Raw genomic sequence first — 15,522 nt, forward strand, 5'->3', positions numbered from 1 at the left:
ACGTGGACGGCCCCGCCATTCGTCCCGGACAACGACCGCGCCACCAAGGACGGCCTGCACGACAGCGATGATACCGCACCACCAGGGTATGCGAGTGGTGCAAATGGTGCAAATGGTGCGGACCAAGCATGGCACACGCAACAGTGCCCGGCAGCGATTGGAGCTGATACCCTCGGTATGTCCCGCGAATGTCGCCCGCGCTTCTGGTATATTCCCACGCCGGTACTCCGGTATTCGGCTGGCGGCGGTTGCAGACATCACTTGCCTTTGGCCCGCCCAAGCAGCGCTGTGTCATGCACTCAGCCCCGCTCGATATCGTTGCTGGTGGTCTCGCCCAGTACTGCCAGTTCCGCCTGTTCCCACGGACCGGCGCCGTGTTTTGCTGCGACGCGGCACCGTGGTACCGTGCGACGCTGTGTCTGCACACCCCGCGCAACGTGTCTTCCAGGCGCGCGAGCCCACGGGCGCATCCTGGTCTTCTGCGCTGGTTGCACCCACGGCGGCCTCTGCCTGCATCTCGCCCAAGGCCATCGTCGTCTGCGCCCACCGCTGTCGCCGAGATGGCCACCAACGCCAGCAGCGGCCCCGTCAGGCGAAACACCACACTCAAAATCGTGAGTGCGTCGGCCCCTGGATGAGCCCGCCTGGGTGCGCCGGCTCTCGGCTCGTTCGGCCGTGCATTTGCTGGAAGCCAGGGGCTTTCGCCCTGCCATCTGGCTCTCTGGCTCTTTGACGTCGCTCTGCTTCCCTCCCGCTTGCCCCTACCGATCCGCTGATCCGCTGATCCGCTGATCCTGCTTGCCGACACAGCTCCAATCGACCAAAAATATCGGCTTTGCAGCTGGAATATGCTTTCTCATCAACGGAATGACTGGCCCCGGCTTGGTTCAGACCACAGCCATGTACCAGAGCGCCGGGTGGATCCTGCCCACGTTCTGCTACATCCTGTTTGCTGTTGTCTCGGGCATGTCGGTGCTGTTCATCATGGAGGCGATGCAGAAAATCCCCGGCAACAAGCACTTCCAGGGCGTTGTCGAGTACGCCACGCTCTTCAACTTCTACTTTGACAAACCTCTACACATAACGAGCCAGTTCCTGCTCTACGGCGCCCTCATGTCGAACGCCGTCCAATGTATTGTCCTTGTTGCTCAGGTAAAGCCAGTCCACGGCGCTGCGGCCCCATTGGCCCACCGGTTCAGTTTGCTGCAGCGGCAGAGCCATGCTGTATGACATGTACCTGCCATTTGGTTCGAATAGCCAGATCTAATCATGAGTTGTTGGATCCTCTGGTTTCCGACATCCTCTTGGCAGAGCATCGACAACATGCTCGTCGACATTTTCAAGTTTTCTTGGGGCGTCTCTTGGTCCCTCAAGTCCATCGTGGTTCACCAGAGCGGACAGGGCCCATCTCCGTTCAATGACTATATGATCCTTACTCTGGGGTTGCTGGTGGGTGTCCTCACGGTCGCTATCCCACGAGCAGCGGACTGAATGCCTTGCCATGCGATGCAGCATGAGGTGCTGTGGACGGTTTGCGGGGAGTATGCCCAACCAAGGTCACCTCCTAGGGCCGAGCCGGCCGGACGACACCCGCTTACTTTGAACTCGTCCGCAGGTTGTCTTGGCATTCACGATTCCCTTTCTTTTCTTGTCCCTCGGAGACAACATCAATCTGCAATTTGGTACGGCCTGGGACACGCGATGCATCTATCCTAGAGCCTTGTCCGGGCTGATCCCATCGCAGCCCGCCGCTAACCACCATCCGTATCCACGTGTGTCAGTCTTTGCCATCCTCAGTGGCGTGATCGTCCTGGTCTGGCTTGGACTCAGTGCCAGGATGATTGTACTCCGGGGCTTCGAGCAGCAACTCGAGCAAAACGTGCCTCTCTTCAGCTTGTCTGGCGTCGGAAATGTGATGGGTCCTGTGCTGCTCAATCTGGCTTTCACGCAAGTCGTGCCCTCCTGGGTGAATCTGAAGGTATGCATGGCCTCTGTAGCAAAGTGGGGCAATCCAATCGATTACTGCTCGGTTCCTTGATTTGTTCTGACGACCAATTCTCGGACTGCCACACAGCGCGCCGATGTCAAGCCCCACACGACCATCACCACGTCACTGTACATCGCCACGGCCCTGTATATCTTGGTTGGATTTTTCCGTAAGCTAGTCAAGATCGCGCCTCGCTTGTTTGGCAGCCTGATATCATATCCCCTACAGCCACGCGCGAACCACACGCTCGACCTACCCACGCTATCAAGCGATCTGCGGCAGCTGGCCGCCGATCCTACATATCAGTCGGAGCTAACATCGGTGCTCTTTTTTCTCCGTATCCCGCAGCCGCGGTCGCCTTCAGCAATGTCTCCGACTCGATTATCCCGCCGCTGACGACTCCTCAGCCTGGATTTCCGGCCTCGGCTGTGATCGCCAAGATCAGCGCATATGCATACACCTTGATTATGCTCTTGCCGGGTATCCCCGTGTTCATGGTTGTGCAGTACGATAATTTTTGCCAGAATCAAATCATGGGAAAGAGTAAGTAGCTCGTGGGCACAGATACCTGCCGTGCACAGCATCCGATCCAGATCAGCGCAGCCCGACGCAGTCCTATTTCAGTCCGATCTCATCCTTGGACTAACACCCACCTTGACTCATGCAGCACTCTCTGGATTCATGTGCTTTGTGCTTCCGTGGATCGCTGTCGCTGCAATCCCGCTCCAGACAAGCGGCGTGATCTTCGGGCTGTTCCTGAACTGGACTTCGGCCATTTTCGTCAGTGCAGCAAACTTTATCCTTCCGTTTCTTGTGTATCTCCGATGCCATCAGTTCCGCAAGAAATACGAAGAGTCTCGAGGTAGTTTTAGCCGTGATGCGTGGGGTCATCTGGCGCGAACGATCATCTGAAGCATCTGACTGGGATGTTATCTGCGCGCGTCCTCCGAATCGGTTGATACCCACCAGCCTTGGAGAGAAAACACTGACTTGAATGCGAATCGATCTAACTTTCTGGTATACCAATGGCGTTGCTTCTCTGCAACCTAGAGCTGACCCCGAACCAGAGGGCATTGCTCCGAGTCGTTCATCAAAACTCAAAGGTCATTACCGACCGTCTTGACCAAATCGATCATTTGCTCCAACCCGGCCAGTTTGGCACAGCCCCGCGAGGTGACCACCCCGACGATGATAAGACTCAAGTTGAGTCCGAGGAGCCCAAGCCTGTTGAGACCTCGCCACACAAGCCCTCGGTCCCTGGCTTGCCCAGGTTTGTGGAACGAACAATGACCTTTGGCGACGACAGCTCCATTCAAGGCACATACCAGCGAGCCGACGATAGCCATGCGCCTGCGATCCCATTCAAAGAGTGGGGCCATGCCCACGGCTCAGATCCTCACCTCCCGTCGACCCTGGGCCCCTCTGCTGCCCTGACGGCGCCTCGGTCGATCCTGAGTCGCACACCCAGTCCTGGACCTCGCTTCGAGCATACCGATACTCGGTCCAATGCCAGTGCGTCGGAGAGCCCCGTGTTGACATCCCTGCGCTTCAGTGAGCCTGTTCGCGATGCTGCAACAAGCAGCACCGACGTCCCCGCTCGAAATCTTTCGTCGTCGCTTGCTATCGCCTCGTCCTACAAGCGCCCACAGCAATCCTACTCTGTTGATGCCGGCACTCTGCGCAGCCTCCTTGACCTCAATCTCGACGAGGTGGCCGGCAACGTCAACACCACTTATGTGACCCGAAAACGTCTCACGGTGAAGCGCTCCAGCAAAAACCCGGCCAGACGATCGACTGGCAGGGGCCGTGACGAGGAACAGCCTGACGAGCCGGAACCTGTCGCGCTCGTGTCCGTCGAGTCCATCGAGCAGCAGCCCGCGGAGGCAGGCAACACCGATGCCACATTGACCGCCAACGCTGTTGAGACGGACAAGATTCAGTTCGAAGACGGCGAAGCCCTCAACGAAACCAGCGGCGGAAAGTCGCTGTTCCGTCCGGAGATAACTGCCCAGGGTCAGTCTGCCCTCAATAGTTCAAGACCACAAGATATCAAGAACATTACCCTGGGCCGCCACCCAGAGTTCCGCTCCCCATTCTTCCGCGCTGTTCCCGAACACAAGTACATACAGTCCGACCGTGTTGCGATCGGGTTCATGGTCTTTTCGATCCTGGTTTCGCTCGCCAATCTCTGCTTTGTCATTCAGCAGACCATCCAGACTTTTACCTCGCCTCGGCCGTCCAATTGATTCACTCGGCCCTGCGAGGGTGATTGCCCGCACCTGTTACTTGTCCCTGATGTTGTCACTGGCTATACTGCTCTTTCTCTCTTTCTCTTTCCCTCTGTCTATTGCTCTGTCATATCTAGAACCCGTCTTTGGTTTGTTGCTTGTTGCCACTTGTCGTCGTCGTGCCCGTCTCATTTGGTCCTGTTTTCGAAGCGTTCACTTGTTGTGCCTCGGTTGTTTCATTCCTCAAGTACAGCCTGGTCGCCGTCCTTTCGTATATTTGCTCAGTCCGTCGTGCTATGAGGCCGGTGTTGCTGCGTCGGGCTGCATGTCCGTTCTGTTCCAACGTTGCATCGTTCTGCATAACGACACGAACAAAGCGGTGCGTATCCATTACGGGCGATCCAATAAAAAACGGGACACCCAGGTTTTGACCATTGATCGAATATTTTGTTACCCAATGTTATCGCGCGCTGGCCATGACCATTCGCCACACATCCGACTTTCGCACCGCCGCATTGCGATGCTACGCCCTCATCCATAGCCTGCGTAAGGTCGCCTCCATATTCAGTGTATCCAAGAGCACCATCCATCGATGGCACCGAGGATGCAAGCTGGATGACCCATCCCGAGTCCCAGCTCGCAGATCCACTTTCTTCGAGCAGGCATGTCCAGTCATTCGCACCCTGATTGAACAGGACCCGTTCCAGACTGGTCCTGTGCTGCGATGCAAGCTCGAGTCCATCCTCCAGAGGAAAGTTTCACTCTCACTCTGCCACACTGCCATCCACCGAGCAGGTCTCTCACACAAGAGGGCAACACACCTCTACAAGTCCAAGCGACTGGATGAGCGAGTGGCACAGTTCAGGGACCAGGTCCGCTCCATTGACCCGCGGCGATTCGTTTTTGTCGACGAGACAGGGATCAGGAGATCCATTTTCCCTCTCTACGGATACTCACCGAGGGGTGCTCCGCTTCGCCAGCGCAATCACATGAAGCACAAGTCTGTCTCGGCTGCATTTGCCATCAACCACTCTGGTGTGCTGCATCGCATGTACATCCCCACATCATTCAAGACACACTCGATGGTCGAGTTCTTTGAGCGAGCGAGCTTCCCAGACGACTCTGTGATTGTGATGGACAATGTCAGCATGCATAAGACAAGGGCTGTCCTGGACTGCATCGAGCGCCGAGGATGGTCAGTGATCTTCACCCCACCTGCCTCGCCCGACTTCAATCCCATCGAGAACTTCTTTGGGGTTGAGTCCCCACCGATTTGGGGTTGAGTCCCCATCATTTTGGGGTTTAGTCCCCCAATCAAGCCGCCATTTTCGCGTTCACATCCCTGGCTTGAACCTCTCGGCGATTTTTGAACAGGTCGCTTCCCCAACCAGCCCGCGCAGACGGGCTCCTGCTCTCGGGTATAAATGTCCCACCTTCGTCCTGCTGCTTTCTTCCCTCATCTCGCCTTGATCTGATCATTCGCGCCATTGTACGATAAAAAAGTCTCTGCTCTGACCAGTACCACTGGCAGGCACCCAGCATTCTCTGCCCCCATGCCTCCGAAGCGCAAGGGTGCCGGTGATGGCCAGCCTCGGCCACCCAGGCCCAAGAAAGCCAAGTCACAGTCGGAGCCTGTCTCTGGTTCGTATTCTGATCTCACGCATGCTTGTTCATCTGTTGCTCCGTCGCTCACCACCACTGCTTCTGCAGATCCAATGGATGTCGATCCCACCGAGCCTGGTCCATCTACTTCCTCGAGTACCGGCAAGCGATGTCGCCAGTGCGATGGCACCGATCACGAACGCTGCAACACTAGCAAGTGTCCCAAATACCGGCCCCTCAAGAGTTCTGTCGTCCCACTCGTGGATGGAAGGTCATCCGCCCCTCAGTTCAGCTGCTTCAAGCAGACGATAGATGGCTGTTGTCTCAATCCCGCTCTCCGCGACAAGATCCAGGCCACCGTCGAGGCCATGACCCAGATCCAGTTCGAGGCATCCAGGCTGCTCAACCTGCACATCCTCCGGTGCATCGAGCAGGATCTTCCCGTCCCCGTCATCTCCAAGTCCACCCCTGCTTTCATCCGCCAGTGCTTTAAGATCGTCCAGGCCGGTGCCCTCTCCCCGACCGGGGACAATGAGAAATACAACGAGCATCTGGTCGCTTCCTTTGGCATCTACCAGACCACTCGGCACGCAGACCTGCCTCCGGCCCCTCGTCTGCCTGATGGTGCTCACAGTCAGCTTCTCACCCTGGCTGTCAATGCCTATGCTACCAACTGCACCACCCACCTCAACCTGGCCTACTGGCGACTCCTTCGCCGCTTCTGTGCTGCTGTCTTCCCAGCCAACAAGCACAAGCACGAAGCCATCGAGGCCTGTCTCGAGCTCTTCGAGAAACCAGGGCAAACACCACCCAAGGCCGATCTCGAGTTCCTCTATCCAGACTTTGGCCACATCCTGGACGAGTTTCGGTACAGCAACGACCAGGACCGCTTCCGGGCCCTCCATCGCCTCTCACACCATGTGAGAATCCTCGCCCGAGACAAGATGGTCGACAATGTCCACAAGTGGATCGACTGTGACATGCCCGCCCTCCGAGTCACCGAGCTGCAGCGCCAGGCCAAGCTGGACGAGCTCACTACCCAAGGCATTCCCTCCGACGACAAGAGGTTCACCACGGCCAAGTCTGAGCTCGGCACCACCAAGGCCAAGATCAACAAGCTGGCATCCAGGCTCAAGTGGGCTCTCAAGTAGCTCGCCGTCGACACTCCTCCGGCCGTGTGCACGATAGTTCCTCTATGCACAGCCAAGGCCAAGTATGTCAAGATTGACACGGTCACTCTTTGGCAACTCCTGGGTCCAAAGAAGCGCCTTGGACTCACCTGGGACAAGCTCAAGGAAGAAGGTGAGGACGGTGTCAACAACCAGGATCGTCTCTGGCGCAGTTGCTTCAAGCTGCGTAGTTCCCTCTTCCAAGAGCGAGACGTGAACAAGAAGCTGTTCAACTACGAGATCAGCACCGATGGCATTGGATGCACCATCGGTCTCGTCAAGTTTGTGCGTCGAACCGATCGCTCCGAGACCATCGAGCCTCCTCCGACTGCCGAGCAGCGTATCCAGGCCCACATCGGCGACCCAGACCCCGATCGCACCACTTGGATTGGCATCGATCCTGGAGTCGGCTCCATCTTCACGGCGGTCATCCAAGCACCGGGTCACCAAGACGAGGTGGTCTCGTTCTCCAATGGTCACTATCAGCACATGTGTGGCCACAAGTCCAATACTGAGTGGCACAACACCATGAAGTATCGACTCGATATCGAGACCTGGATGTCGACCACTCCCTCGCCCAAGGTGTCGTCCTCGGAGGCTTTCAAGGTCCATCTCACCCATGTCCTGCGACCGGAGCTGCGAGTGCAGCTCGACTTCCACCTTGGCAAGAAGGCCCGTCACCATCGCTTCACGGGCCACAGGAGACGCCAAGTGGCCGTCGACAAGATGTGCAAGGCCGTCCTGAAGCACGCCCCGATACGGACCGATGTGGTGATCGCCTTTGGCAATGCATCATGGCGTCAAGGCAAGGGCTATGCATCCAGCCCTCAGAGGCAGCGGTTTGCTCGGTACTTTGAGCAATTCGAGCACCACCGCCGCCGTCCCAATCACCCTCATGGAAGCGTCAAGGTGGCCTCGACGAACGAGTTCAACACCTCGCAAGTGTGCTCCAAGTGCCTGGAGCCAGTTCGGTTGGAAGGACTCGATGCGCCCAGTGTTGCGAATTCCCACTTTGTCAGGAGCTGCAAGAATCCCAGCTGCCGGACAGTGTGGAATCGCGACGTCAATGCGGCGCGCAACATGATCACAGTGTGCAAGTCGATTGTGGAGACCGGAGAGCGACCGGCGGTCTTCACTCGGAGGCTGCCAAAGTGATCTGATCTATTTCTTGTGGCTTTGCTAGATGCAAGCACAGCACATACTACATGTTCATGGAAACGGCTATATTGTCCCGTTTTTTTCTGAATAAAGTGTAGTTGAATGTGCATGTCCCATCGCGCCCCATCGAAAGTCCTGTGCATCGCCACCAGGCCTGTGACAGCCAGCCCCGCTCCACCGGCCGCCCTCCGGCGTTTGTCGGACCCGGCCAGCTCTAGCCTGATCTCGCCCATCCTCCAGCTCGCCTCCCCCTCCTCCTCGACCTCCAGCCATGACGGTCAACAGGACGCAGACGCTCAAAATCGTATGCCCTTCCCTCGCTCTCGGTCCATCGCACGGCGCACCCCGGGATACGCAGGCCGCCGCCACGGCTGCAGCCGAAGACTGTCGACCAGCCAAGTCGAACTAACCCGTTGAACGATCCCTCCCACCGCAGCTTCAAACCACCAAAAACATCGGCTTTGCGGCTGGAATATGTTTTCTGATCAACGGTATGACCGGCCCCGGTCTCCCGCAGATTCCGCTGACTTTCCAGGTCGCTGGCTGGATCCTCCCGATGATCTGCTTTGGCATCTTTTCGATTGTTTCGGGCCTCTCGGTGCTGTTCATCATGGAGGCAATGCAGAAAATCCCTGGCAACAAGCACTTCCAGGTGAGCAGCACATGTGTGCCGTGCACTTGTAATCACCTGGATGGGGCAAGAATTCGATATCCGCTGTACCGGGCACCCTTGCATCCATCGCTATGGCTGACAGACCTTGCATGCATCCAGGGATGCGTCGAATATGCCACGCTGTTCAACTTTTATTTCGACCCAAAGATGCACATTTTCAGTCAGTTCCTTCTCTACGGAGCTCTGATTTCAAACGCCGTGCAGTCCATTGTGCTCGTTGCGCAGGTAGGCGTCAGAACCTCGGCGAGCATGTCGATCGCAGGCGTTCGGATACAAGTGGCTCCGCCTGTGATCACCATTGCCGCAGTGGGCCCACAAGCAGCTGAGAGCCACGAGATATGCATCCGCAGCAAGCTGTCGACAATACCTCCCTGCTCATGTCGGAATGGCCGCTCTCTTGTCCTTGCTTCACCATGTAGTCGTTCGACCAGATGTTTGTGGATATTTTCCACTCGACCTGGGGCTTGACGATCGGCTTCCAGTCGGACCTGAGAGTCCTCAACGGCACCAATGTCATGACGTCCGCAACCACGCATATCGCCGACGTAGGCGCTGCCTCTCCCTTTGACGGTACCATGCTTCTCACCGCTGGCTTGTTGGTACGTTGAAGCAGACCCACCGCCAGCTGTGTCCGTGCTTCTCTCTGGCTTCGGCCGAGACCCAGCGTCGCCAGTCGACACGCTGTCTCAAACTTGATGCCGGATGGGGCGTTTCGGCTCGACCCTTCGGCACGACGCTTCCGCGTGGTGTGATTCGGTATATCGAGTCGAGATCGCACGATTGGATGAATGGATGAATGGAGGAGGCGAACGATTAGGAGGGGGGCGTCGGCAAGGCTATGTCGCTGATTCTGTCAACTATACAAACATCGCAGATGACCTTCCTTGTGATGATCCCCTTCCTGTTCGTGGATCTCGATAACAACATCAAGGCCCAGATTGGTACCGTACCGGCGCCCCGCCCCATATACGTTGATGTTAGGCCTTGCATTGTTAACTCCTAGCACATTATCCGTCCTCCAGTGTTTTTTATCCTCACAGTCGCGATAGTCTTTCTGTGGGTTGGCCTGAGTATTTTGAACATCACTCGGATTCAAGGGGACATTCCGAGCGTCCTCGCCCAAAACCTCCCTCCCTCAAAATCGGCAGACTCAGTCTTGAACCGCTTCAGTGCCATCAGCACCGTCATGGGCACCGTTCTGCTCAATCTCGCATTTACCCAGGTGGTACCTTCATGGGTCAACCTGAAGGTGAGCGCACAATCCGTCCCCGGGTGTCTCATGCACGACTTTGAGCACTTGCTGACGGAGCCGAGGCTAACACCCATCGCCACTGCATCGACCCGAGCAGAAAGCCAACGTATCTCCTCAAAATACTGTTATGATATCGGTGGCCGTTGCCGTGGTGCTCTATCTCCTCTCTGGCATCCTCCGTAAGTGCTAGCGTATCCCGCTCGTTCGCAGGAGGGGTGCTTGCAAAGCGTGCTTGCACGGAACTCGTCGTGGTACTACCTGTTGACGCAACATTTTGCCTCCTGCAGCTGCACTGGCTTATGCCCCAAACTCGAATGCTGCCACGATTCTTCCTAGTTTCACTGCTGGACCCATTCCCATCCTCGGCAAGATTTCTTCGTATGCCTACACGCTGGTGATGCTTCTGCCCGGCATCCCCGTGCTCTTCATGGTTGCATACGAGAACCTGACCCAAAACGAAGTCTGCTCCAACGGTAGGCACGCCCTTCGCTCGCTCTTTATAGCTCACTTATTGCAAATGCGAGGCGAGGTGGATATCTGCAGTGATCCAACCGACCCGGATCCAATTTCATTTGTACATCAACAGTCAATTTCGACCGACTGCTGGCATCCTGGTTGCTCCGAAGCTAACGCGCGATCCACTTTGGCACTCGCATAGCTATTGCCGTCTTCCTTTGCTTTGTGCTGCCATGGCTCATGGTCATTCCCTTCCAAACGGGCGCGGTGCTCATGACACTGCAGCTGTGGACATCGGCCTTGTTTGTCAGCTCCGCCAACTTTATCCTGCCCTTCGTCGTGTACTTGCAATGCCTCAAGTTCCGAGAGCAATATGACTCCCAGAGGGATGCCACGGATAAGCAGCGTAAGCCGGCCTGTCTGGGGGATATTATGCAGGATCGAGCCCTACCCAGACAAGTCCCTTCATCGTACACTGACAACTTGGATCTGCAATCGTGCTCGCGCAGGCCTGACTCCCACGCAGTACAAGCTTCTGCGCAAGATCCACCAGCATTCGTCCAAGATCCAGAAGTACCTCGACGATAGCGAAAAGGCGCTCCATATGATCCAGCCCGGTGACTTTGGTCCCGAACAAATACCTGAGGGTGACGACGAAATGCTCAAGTCCTTCGAAAGAGGGATCACATTCTCGGACCACAGCCCCAGAGTGTCGAATGCCGAGGCCACTGACCGGCTTATGCCACCCTTCACTGAGTCCGATTCTCAGTTCTCAACCATGCAGCATGAGCATGAGCATCTCGCCATCCCGCCGATCTCAATCGCACCCGCCTCTCCGGTGGATTCGGTTGCGAAGACACCGTCTCCTCTGCACTCTCCTTCGGCTATGCGAGCGCCCTCTCCCCTCAGAACACCATCTCCCATGCGGACTCCCTCCCCCGCACGAACTCCCTCTCCCGGACGAGCCCCGTCGCCGCTGGGAACACCTCCCTCGATTCTACGCCCCCAACGAGGCCTTCCTGACGACTTGAAGAAGCCTGCGAGCATGGAATTCCTTTCCGTCGAATCATTCCTGGATGCCAACGAGGATCCCTCCACCGCCACTCTCCAAGCCCACGTCAGGCGCAAAACCCTGAATATTCCTCGGAACTTTACTCTTACCGGGCCCAAACGCCAGAGCAAAATGTCAAGCACCGGCCCCAAGTCGCCCGAGCCTTCAAAAGACGACGGTCAGCCCTTGCTGAAAGCGGATGAAGAGCCGAGCGAAGCCCACGAGATGGTCCAGATCGACCCCCAGGAAACAGCCCCAGAACCGGACACGCTGCAGGATATCTCCGAGGGAGCTGGCAAGCGTATTGGTCGAAGTTTCCTGTCCCCGTTGAGAGGCAAAGAACCCACTGCGCTCACAAACAGCTACATCCGACGTACGACACTGCCTCGTGATGTCGGATACCGATCGGCATTCTTCCGCACACTGCCGCACTGGTGGCCGCTGAGTCCGCACATCACAGCGATCCTTTTCCTTGTGTTTTGCATCATCATGTGGATCATCAACCTGATTGCCGTGATCATTCAGACGGTCTCGCCTCCATCAAACTGAAGAAGCCACCTTATTCCAGCATTCACATGAACTGAGCTTCCTTGATTTCATTTTCGGGTGCGAATACATGCAATGAGCAGCCACCTCTGGAAGCAGGGCGAGGAAAACACCTCCGGTCGTTATCTGGTGCGGATTGGCTAATGGGATGGGCAGGCGAGTTCCATAACCACGCGAGATCTATGAATCAACGAGATCCATGGACCAATGAGATACATAACCTCGGGAGATTCATGACCGTGTGAGATCCACGAATACCGACCCAGGTGACCCGTCGTTCCGAGCTTCTGTTGGAAATGGTCCCTGGGACGGGACGATTGACCGGACGCTGGGCAGCGTTGGCAGCAAACAGCCCGGATAGTGGCAGTTCAGTGCGAAGCAGGGCACAGCGTGCCGGATGGACAGTCGAACACATCGTCGCAACAGTGCGATCGCCAATCGACAGCTTCCGACCAAGGCAAGCCACATGTTTCCATTCCGCAGCTGCAAAGTCGCGCCAAACCAAGTCGTGCCCGTCAGTCCGCTCCAGATCCGCTCCCAATCTTCCCCGCCATCTCGACCGCAGCCGCCGCCGTCCATGGATTCCCAGCCCACCATCAGTTCGCAGCCTAACCTTCTCGACTTTGTCGCGGCCCTCGACAATGTCCGGGCAATCGTAACGGTGCTCAAAGCCATCTCTTACAAGGAGGCAAGTTCGGTTGTGACGGCCAGGTTGCGCACCAACACCAACCAGGGCTGCATGCTGTTGCTTCGTTGCAGCTCTCGTCGGCATCATCCGCCTCGCCCATCGCACTGACCCTGGGCAACTCGTCTGCGGATAACAGCATGTGATCTGCTTCATCACCCGAATCGGCCTCACCTTCATAGTCCAAGACTCGCAGAGCGCCCAGTCGATCGCATATATGCGGCACGAGCTGTTTCGTGAATACGCTTTCCCCTCGCTCGATTACCAGGCGGGCGAGGAAGCGAGCCCCGAAATCTCGTTTTCCGTCAACCTCCAGAAGTTGATTGAGTGTCTGTCGATCTTTGGAGGCATGTCGAGTGTGCCTTACGGCTCGGCATCATCCTCGTATACGACCTCAAACCAGCACGATCTCAAGTCGGGTGTCCAGACGACGCTTCGCATGCACTACGCCAAGGCCGAAGGGACCCTAAAGCTGATGTGAGTATTGGCAAACAACGGCGATCGAGGCTCTTGGTGGACAGCCCCAGTGGCAGCCGTCGATCGGATGACGTCGCGGTGGGTTTGGCGGGCATGAGCATGGAGCTATGAGCCTGAGCGAGGCTATGATACTGCAGCCCGTGACTGACGGAATACTACTGTGTCCGATGGCTCTAGCCTCGAGGACCAGGGCGTCGTTACAGTCTGCAAGCTCCGCACATACGTTGCCGATCCGACAGTAGAGCTTCGAGCCAACTTCAATGCCTCTCCAACGACCAGCAAGCTCATCATCAACGTAAGCAACTCGAAACATCTGAACGCAGCAGCACACTATCGATTCTATAGCTCAGCTCATGTCTGATGGCTCGCTGACCCTCCTGGGCGTCAAATGCGTCAACTTGCTCGACAAACCACTTTGCCTCCCTCTCCTCCATCCCTCAGTCCGAGTGGCTCAAGGGCGCCTTCAGCGAGCTGGACGAAACAAGCACTTCGATCCGGCTCTTGATCTCTCCCCGACCACCGTACTTTCGGATATCGGCCTCAGGGCTGTCTGGCCAAACCAACATTGACTATCCCAACGACACCGATGTGCTTGAGGGATTCACATCGCAGGCGACGCAGACATACAGGTCGGTTCGCGATGGATCTTGCTTCAACTGACTCTGTCCGGCTCTGTGCTCAGAGCATTTACGAGTGCTTGAGCTAACTGCCTGCTATTCTGACAGCTACAACCAAAAGTTGTTTGTGCCCTGTCTCAAGGCCTTGGCGCTGTCGACAAAGACATCAGTCAAGATCAACTTGGAGGGATTTTTGTTCCTGCAGGTGGGCAAGCGGATGGGTGGATTGCATCCATGGACCAGTACCAAGTTCAAGACGTTACACTGCATGCCCAGATTGATACGGTGCTGGGAACCGTTGCTACTCCCTAGCGCTGTGATTTCCACCATTTTCTTACCGGATGGCCGCAATCTCCTGGCCGTTCCTCTAGTTTCTCATTCCAGTCGGAGAGAAGGCCAACTGCTTTGTCGACTTCCTGGTACGTCCTGACCCAGAGCGGATAGTGTCCGGTGCGGTGTCGCATAGTAGCATCCTAGTCCCCCGCCAAGAGGTCGCATCGCTCGTCGGCTCACATTGATGCCGTTGGATTTGCAGTCGTGCCCAACAGTCGACGACTCGGACCAAGACACAGATGAGGATTAGATTGAGTGCATAGTTTCTGTCCAAGCGATATAGCGACTTTGGAAACGGGCGCTGCTGGACGGCCGTAGCGACATCAACGCCCCCGGATCGCATCGTATTGGATCGACGACCCACTGCGTTGCCAGACATATATCGGACACATCATCGGCACTATGCCGCACTATGCAGACCAAGCACGGACCAAGCACGCCACCAGTATGCGCCCTCATGCTCAGCGCCGTCAGCACCAAATGCAAAGCCAAATTGCGACTCGCTTCGTCGCGCCCGCTCCAGTCGGAAATACATAGAGCTGCAATTACGACCTTTGACTGCCGCTTTATTATGCCCACGATAGACTCTGACCGCATTCGCGGTGACTTTGGCATCGGTCTCCTGTGCACTTTCATCCGTCATCATGGACCCTCTCGGGAGTGGGGAGCGAACGAACTGCTCGGATACACAGCCTTTGGACTGTCTCCGCGGGTTGGATGGTCATTGTGAGGACACAGCGTGTCCCGGCTCATTTGGTAAACGCCACAAAGTCCTCCCAGGAGTCGCTCTTGGCTGGGGCTGGAGCGGATCCAGCAGTAGCGGCTGTAGGTGAAAACGCAACAGCAGCCGAAGAAGCCAGCGGAACACTGTTGGTCGCACTGTTGTTCTGACCAAACCCGCCAGGACCGAAGCTGGCAAAGTTGGGAATGCCGCCGATAGTGCCGGCCGAGGACGGGTTGCTGGTGGCCGACGGCGGGGTTGGGGGCTTTGTCGGCATGAGGGGCTGGGTGAGCTGAATGGGGGTGATGATGGGGCCAAAGCTGCCGCTCGGGCCGCCCAAGAGGTTTGTGGATGCAGGCGGGGTCGACGAGACAAAGTCCCCAAAGCCGTCATCCAAGGAGTTGCCCTTGGCCAGGCCATTGGCAGGGGCCACAAAGCTCGGTGTGGTATTCACGGCAATCGGCGTCGGGGCTGCGAACGCAGTAAATCCTGATGCCGATGTGGGCGAGAATGGAGCTGCGGCAAGCGCAGGCTGGGTGGAGGCAACGGCCGCTGCGTTTGTTGTCT

At 56.8% G+C, this 15,522-nt stretch overlaps 3 protein-coding genes across 3 annotated transcripts; all 3 read left to right on the forward strand.

Annotated features, from left to right (window-relative positions):
• The first annotated feature begins 508 nt into the window (after positions 1 to 508).
• On the forward strand, positions 509 to 3,004 carry BJ171DRAFT_128109 (uncharacterized protein). The gene is made up of 8 exons (XM_053105614.1): positions 509 to 614; positions 811 to 1,152; positions 1,312 to 1,449; positions 1,616 to 1,682; positions 1,782 to 1,978; positions 2,075 to 2,156; positions 2,336 to 2,530; positions 2,655 to 3,004. Exons 1-8 carry the CDS (start codon positions 561 to 563, stop codon positions 2,897 to 2,899), a joined length of 1,320 nt encoding a protein of 439 aa, XP_052966135.1. The 5' UTR covers positions 509 to 560; the 3' UTR covers positions 2,900 to 3,004.
• Positions 3,005 to 8,351: 5,347 nt separating this feature from the next.
• BJ171DRAFT_507543 (uncharacterized protein) lies at positions 8,352 to 12,208 on the forward strand. The gene is made up of 10 exons (XM_053111223.1): positions 8,352 to 8,448; positions 8,581 to 8,796; positions 8,917 to 9,042; positions 9,237 to 9,416; positions 9,692 to 9,758; positions 9,840 to 10,066; positions 10,167 to 10,248; positions 10,357 to 10,542; positions 10,728 to 10,931; positions 11,035 to 12,208. Exons 1-10 carry the CDS (start codon positions 8,416 to 8,418, stop codon positions 12,123 to 12,125), a joined length of 2,412 nt encoding a protein of 803 aa, XP_052966136.1. The 5' UTR covers positions 8,352 to 8,415; the 3' UTR covers positions 12,126 to 12,208.
• A 466-nt stretch (positions 12,209 to 12,674) lies between these two features.
• BJ171DRAFT_507544 (cell cycle checkpoint protein rad1) lies at positions 12,675 to 14,785 on the forward strand. The gene is made up of 7 exons (XM_053111224.1): positions 12,675 to 12,810; positions 12,947 to 13,284; positions 13,462 to 13,579; positions 13,726 to 13,913; positions 14,010 to 14,106; positions 14,273 to 14,320; positions 14,437 to 14,785. The coding sequence occupies exons 1-7, from the start codon at positions 12,700 to 12,702 to the stop codon at positions 14,482 to 14,484; spliced, it is 948 nt and encodes a 315-aa protein (XP_052966137.1). The 5' UTR covers positions 12,675 to 12,699; the 3' UTR covers positions 14,485 to 14,785.
• Positions 14,786 to 15,522: the final 737 nt, after the last annotated feature.

The sequence above is a fragment of the Polychytrium aggregatum genome, assembly GCF_025602895.1.
Source record: "Polychytrium aggregatum strain JEL109 chromosome Unknown BJ171scaffold_21, whole genome shotgun sequence".
NCBI classification, from domain to species: domain Eukaryota; kingdom Fungi; phylum Chytridiomycota; class Chytridiomycetes; order Polychytriales; genus Polychytrium; species Polychytrium aggregatum.

Excerpts from the sequence above, each read along its gene's own strand:
- BJ171DRAFT_128109 (XM_053105614.1), top strand. The coding sequence starts at position 561 with ATGGCCACCAACGCCAGCAGCGGCCCCGTCAGGCGAAACACCACACTC. Across the intron at positions 1,153-1,311 it reads GTATTGTCCTTGTTGCTCAG|AGCATCGACAACATGCTCGT; the intron begins GTAAAGCCAGTC and ends TCCTCTTGGCAG. Across the intron at positions 2,157-2,335 it reads TATCTTGGTTGGATTTTTCC|CCGCGGTCGCCTTCAGCAAT; the intron begins GTAAGCTAGTCA and ends CGTATCCCGCAG.
- BJ171DRAFT_507543 (XM_053111223.1), top strand. The coding sequence starts at position 8,416 with ATGACGGTCAACAGGACGCAGACGCTCAAAATC. Across the intron at positions 9,759-9,839 it reads CAACATCAAGGCCCAGATTG|TGTTTTTTATCCTCACAGTC; the intron begins GTACCGTACCGG and ends TCCGTCCTCCAG. Across the intron at positions 10,249-10,356 it reads TCTCCTCTCTGGCATCCTCC|CTGCACTGGCTTATGCCCCA; the intron begins GTAAGTGCTAGC and ends TGCCTCCTGCAG.
- BJ171DRAFT_507544 (XM_053111224.1), top strand. The coding sequence starts at position 12,700 with ATGGATTCCCAGCCCACCATCAGTTCGCAGCCTAACCTTCTCGACTTT. Across the intron at positions 12,811-12,946 it reads AAGCCATCTCTTACAAGGAG|CATGTGATCTGCTTCATCAC; the intron begins GCAAGTTCGGTT and ends TGCGGATAACAG. Across the intron at positions 13,285-13,461 it reads GAAGGGACCCTAAAGCTGAT|CCTCGAGGACCAGGGCGTCG; the intron begins GTGAGTATTGGC and ends CGATGGCTCTAG.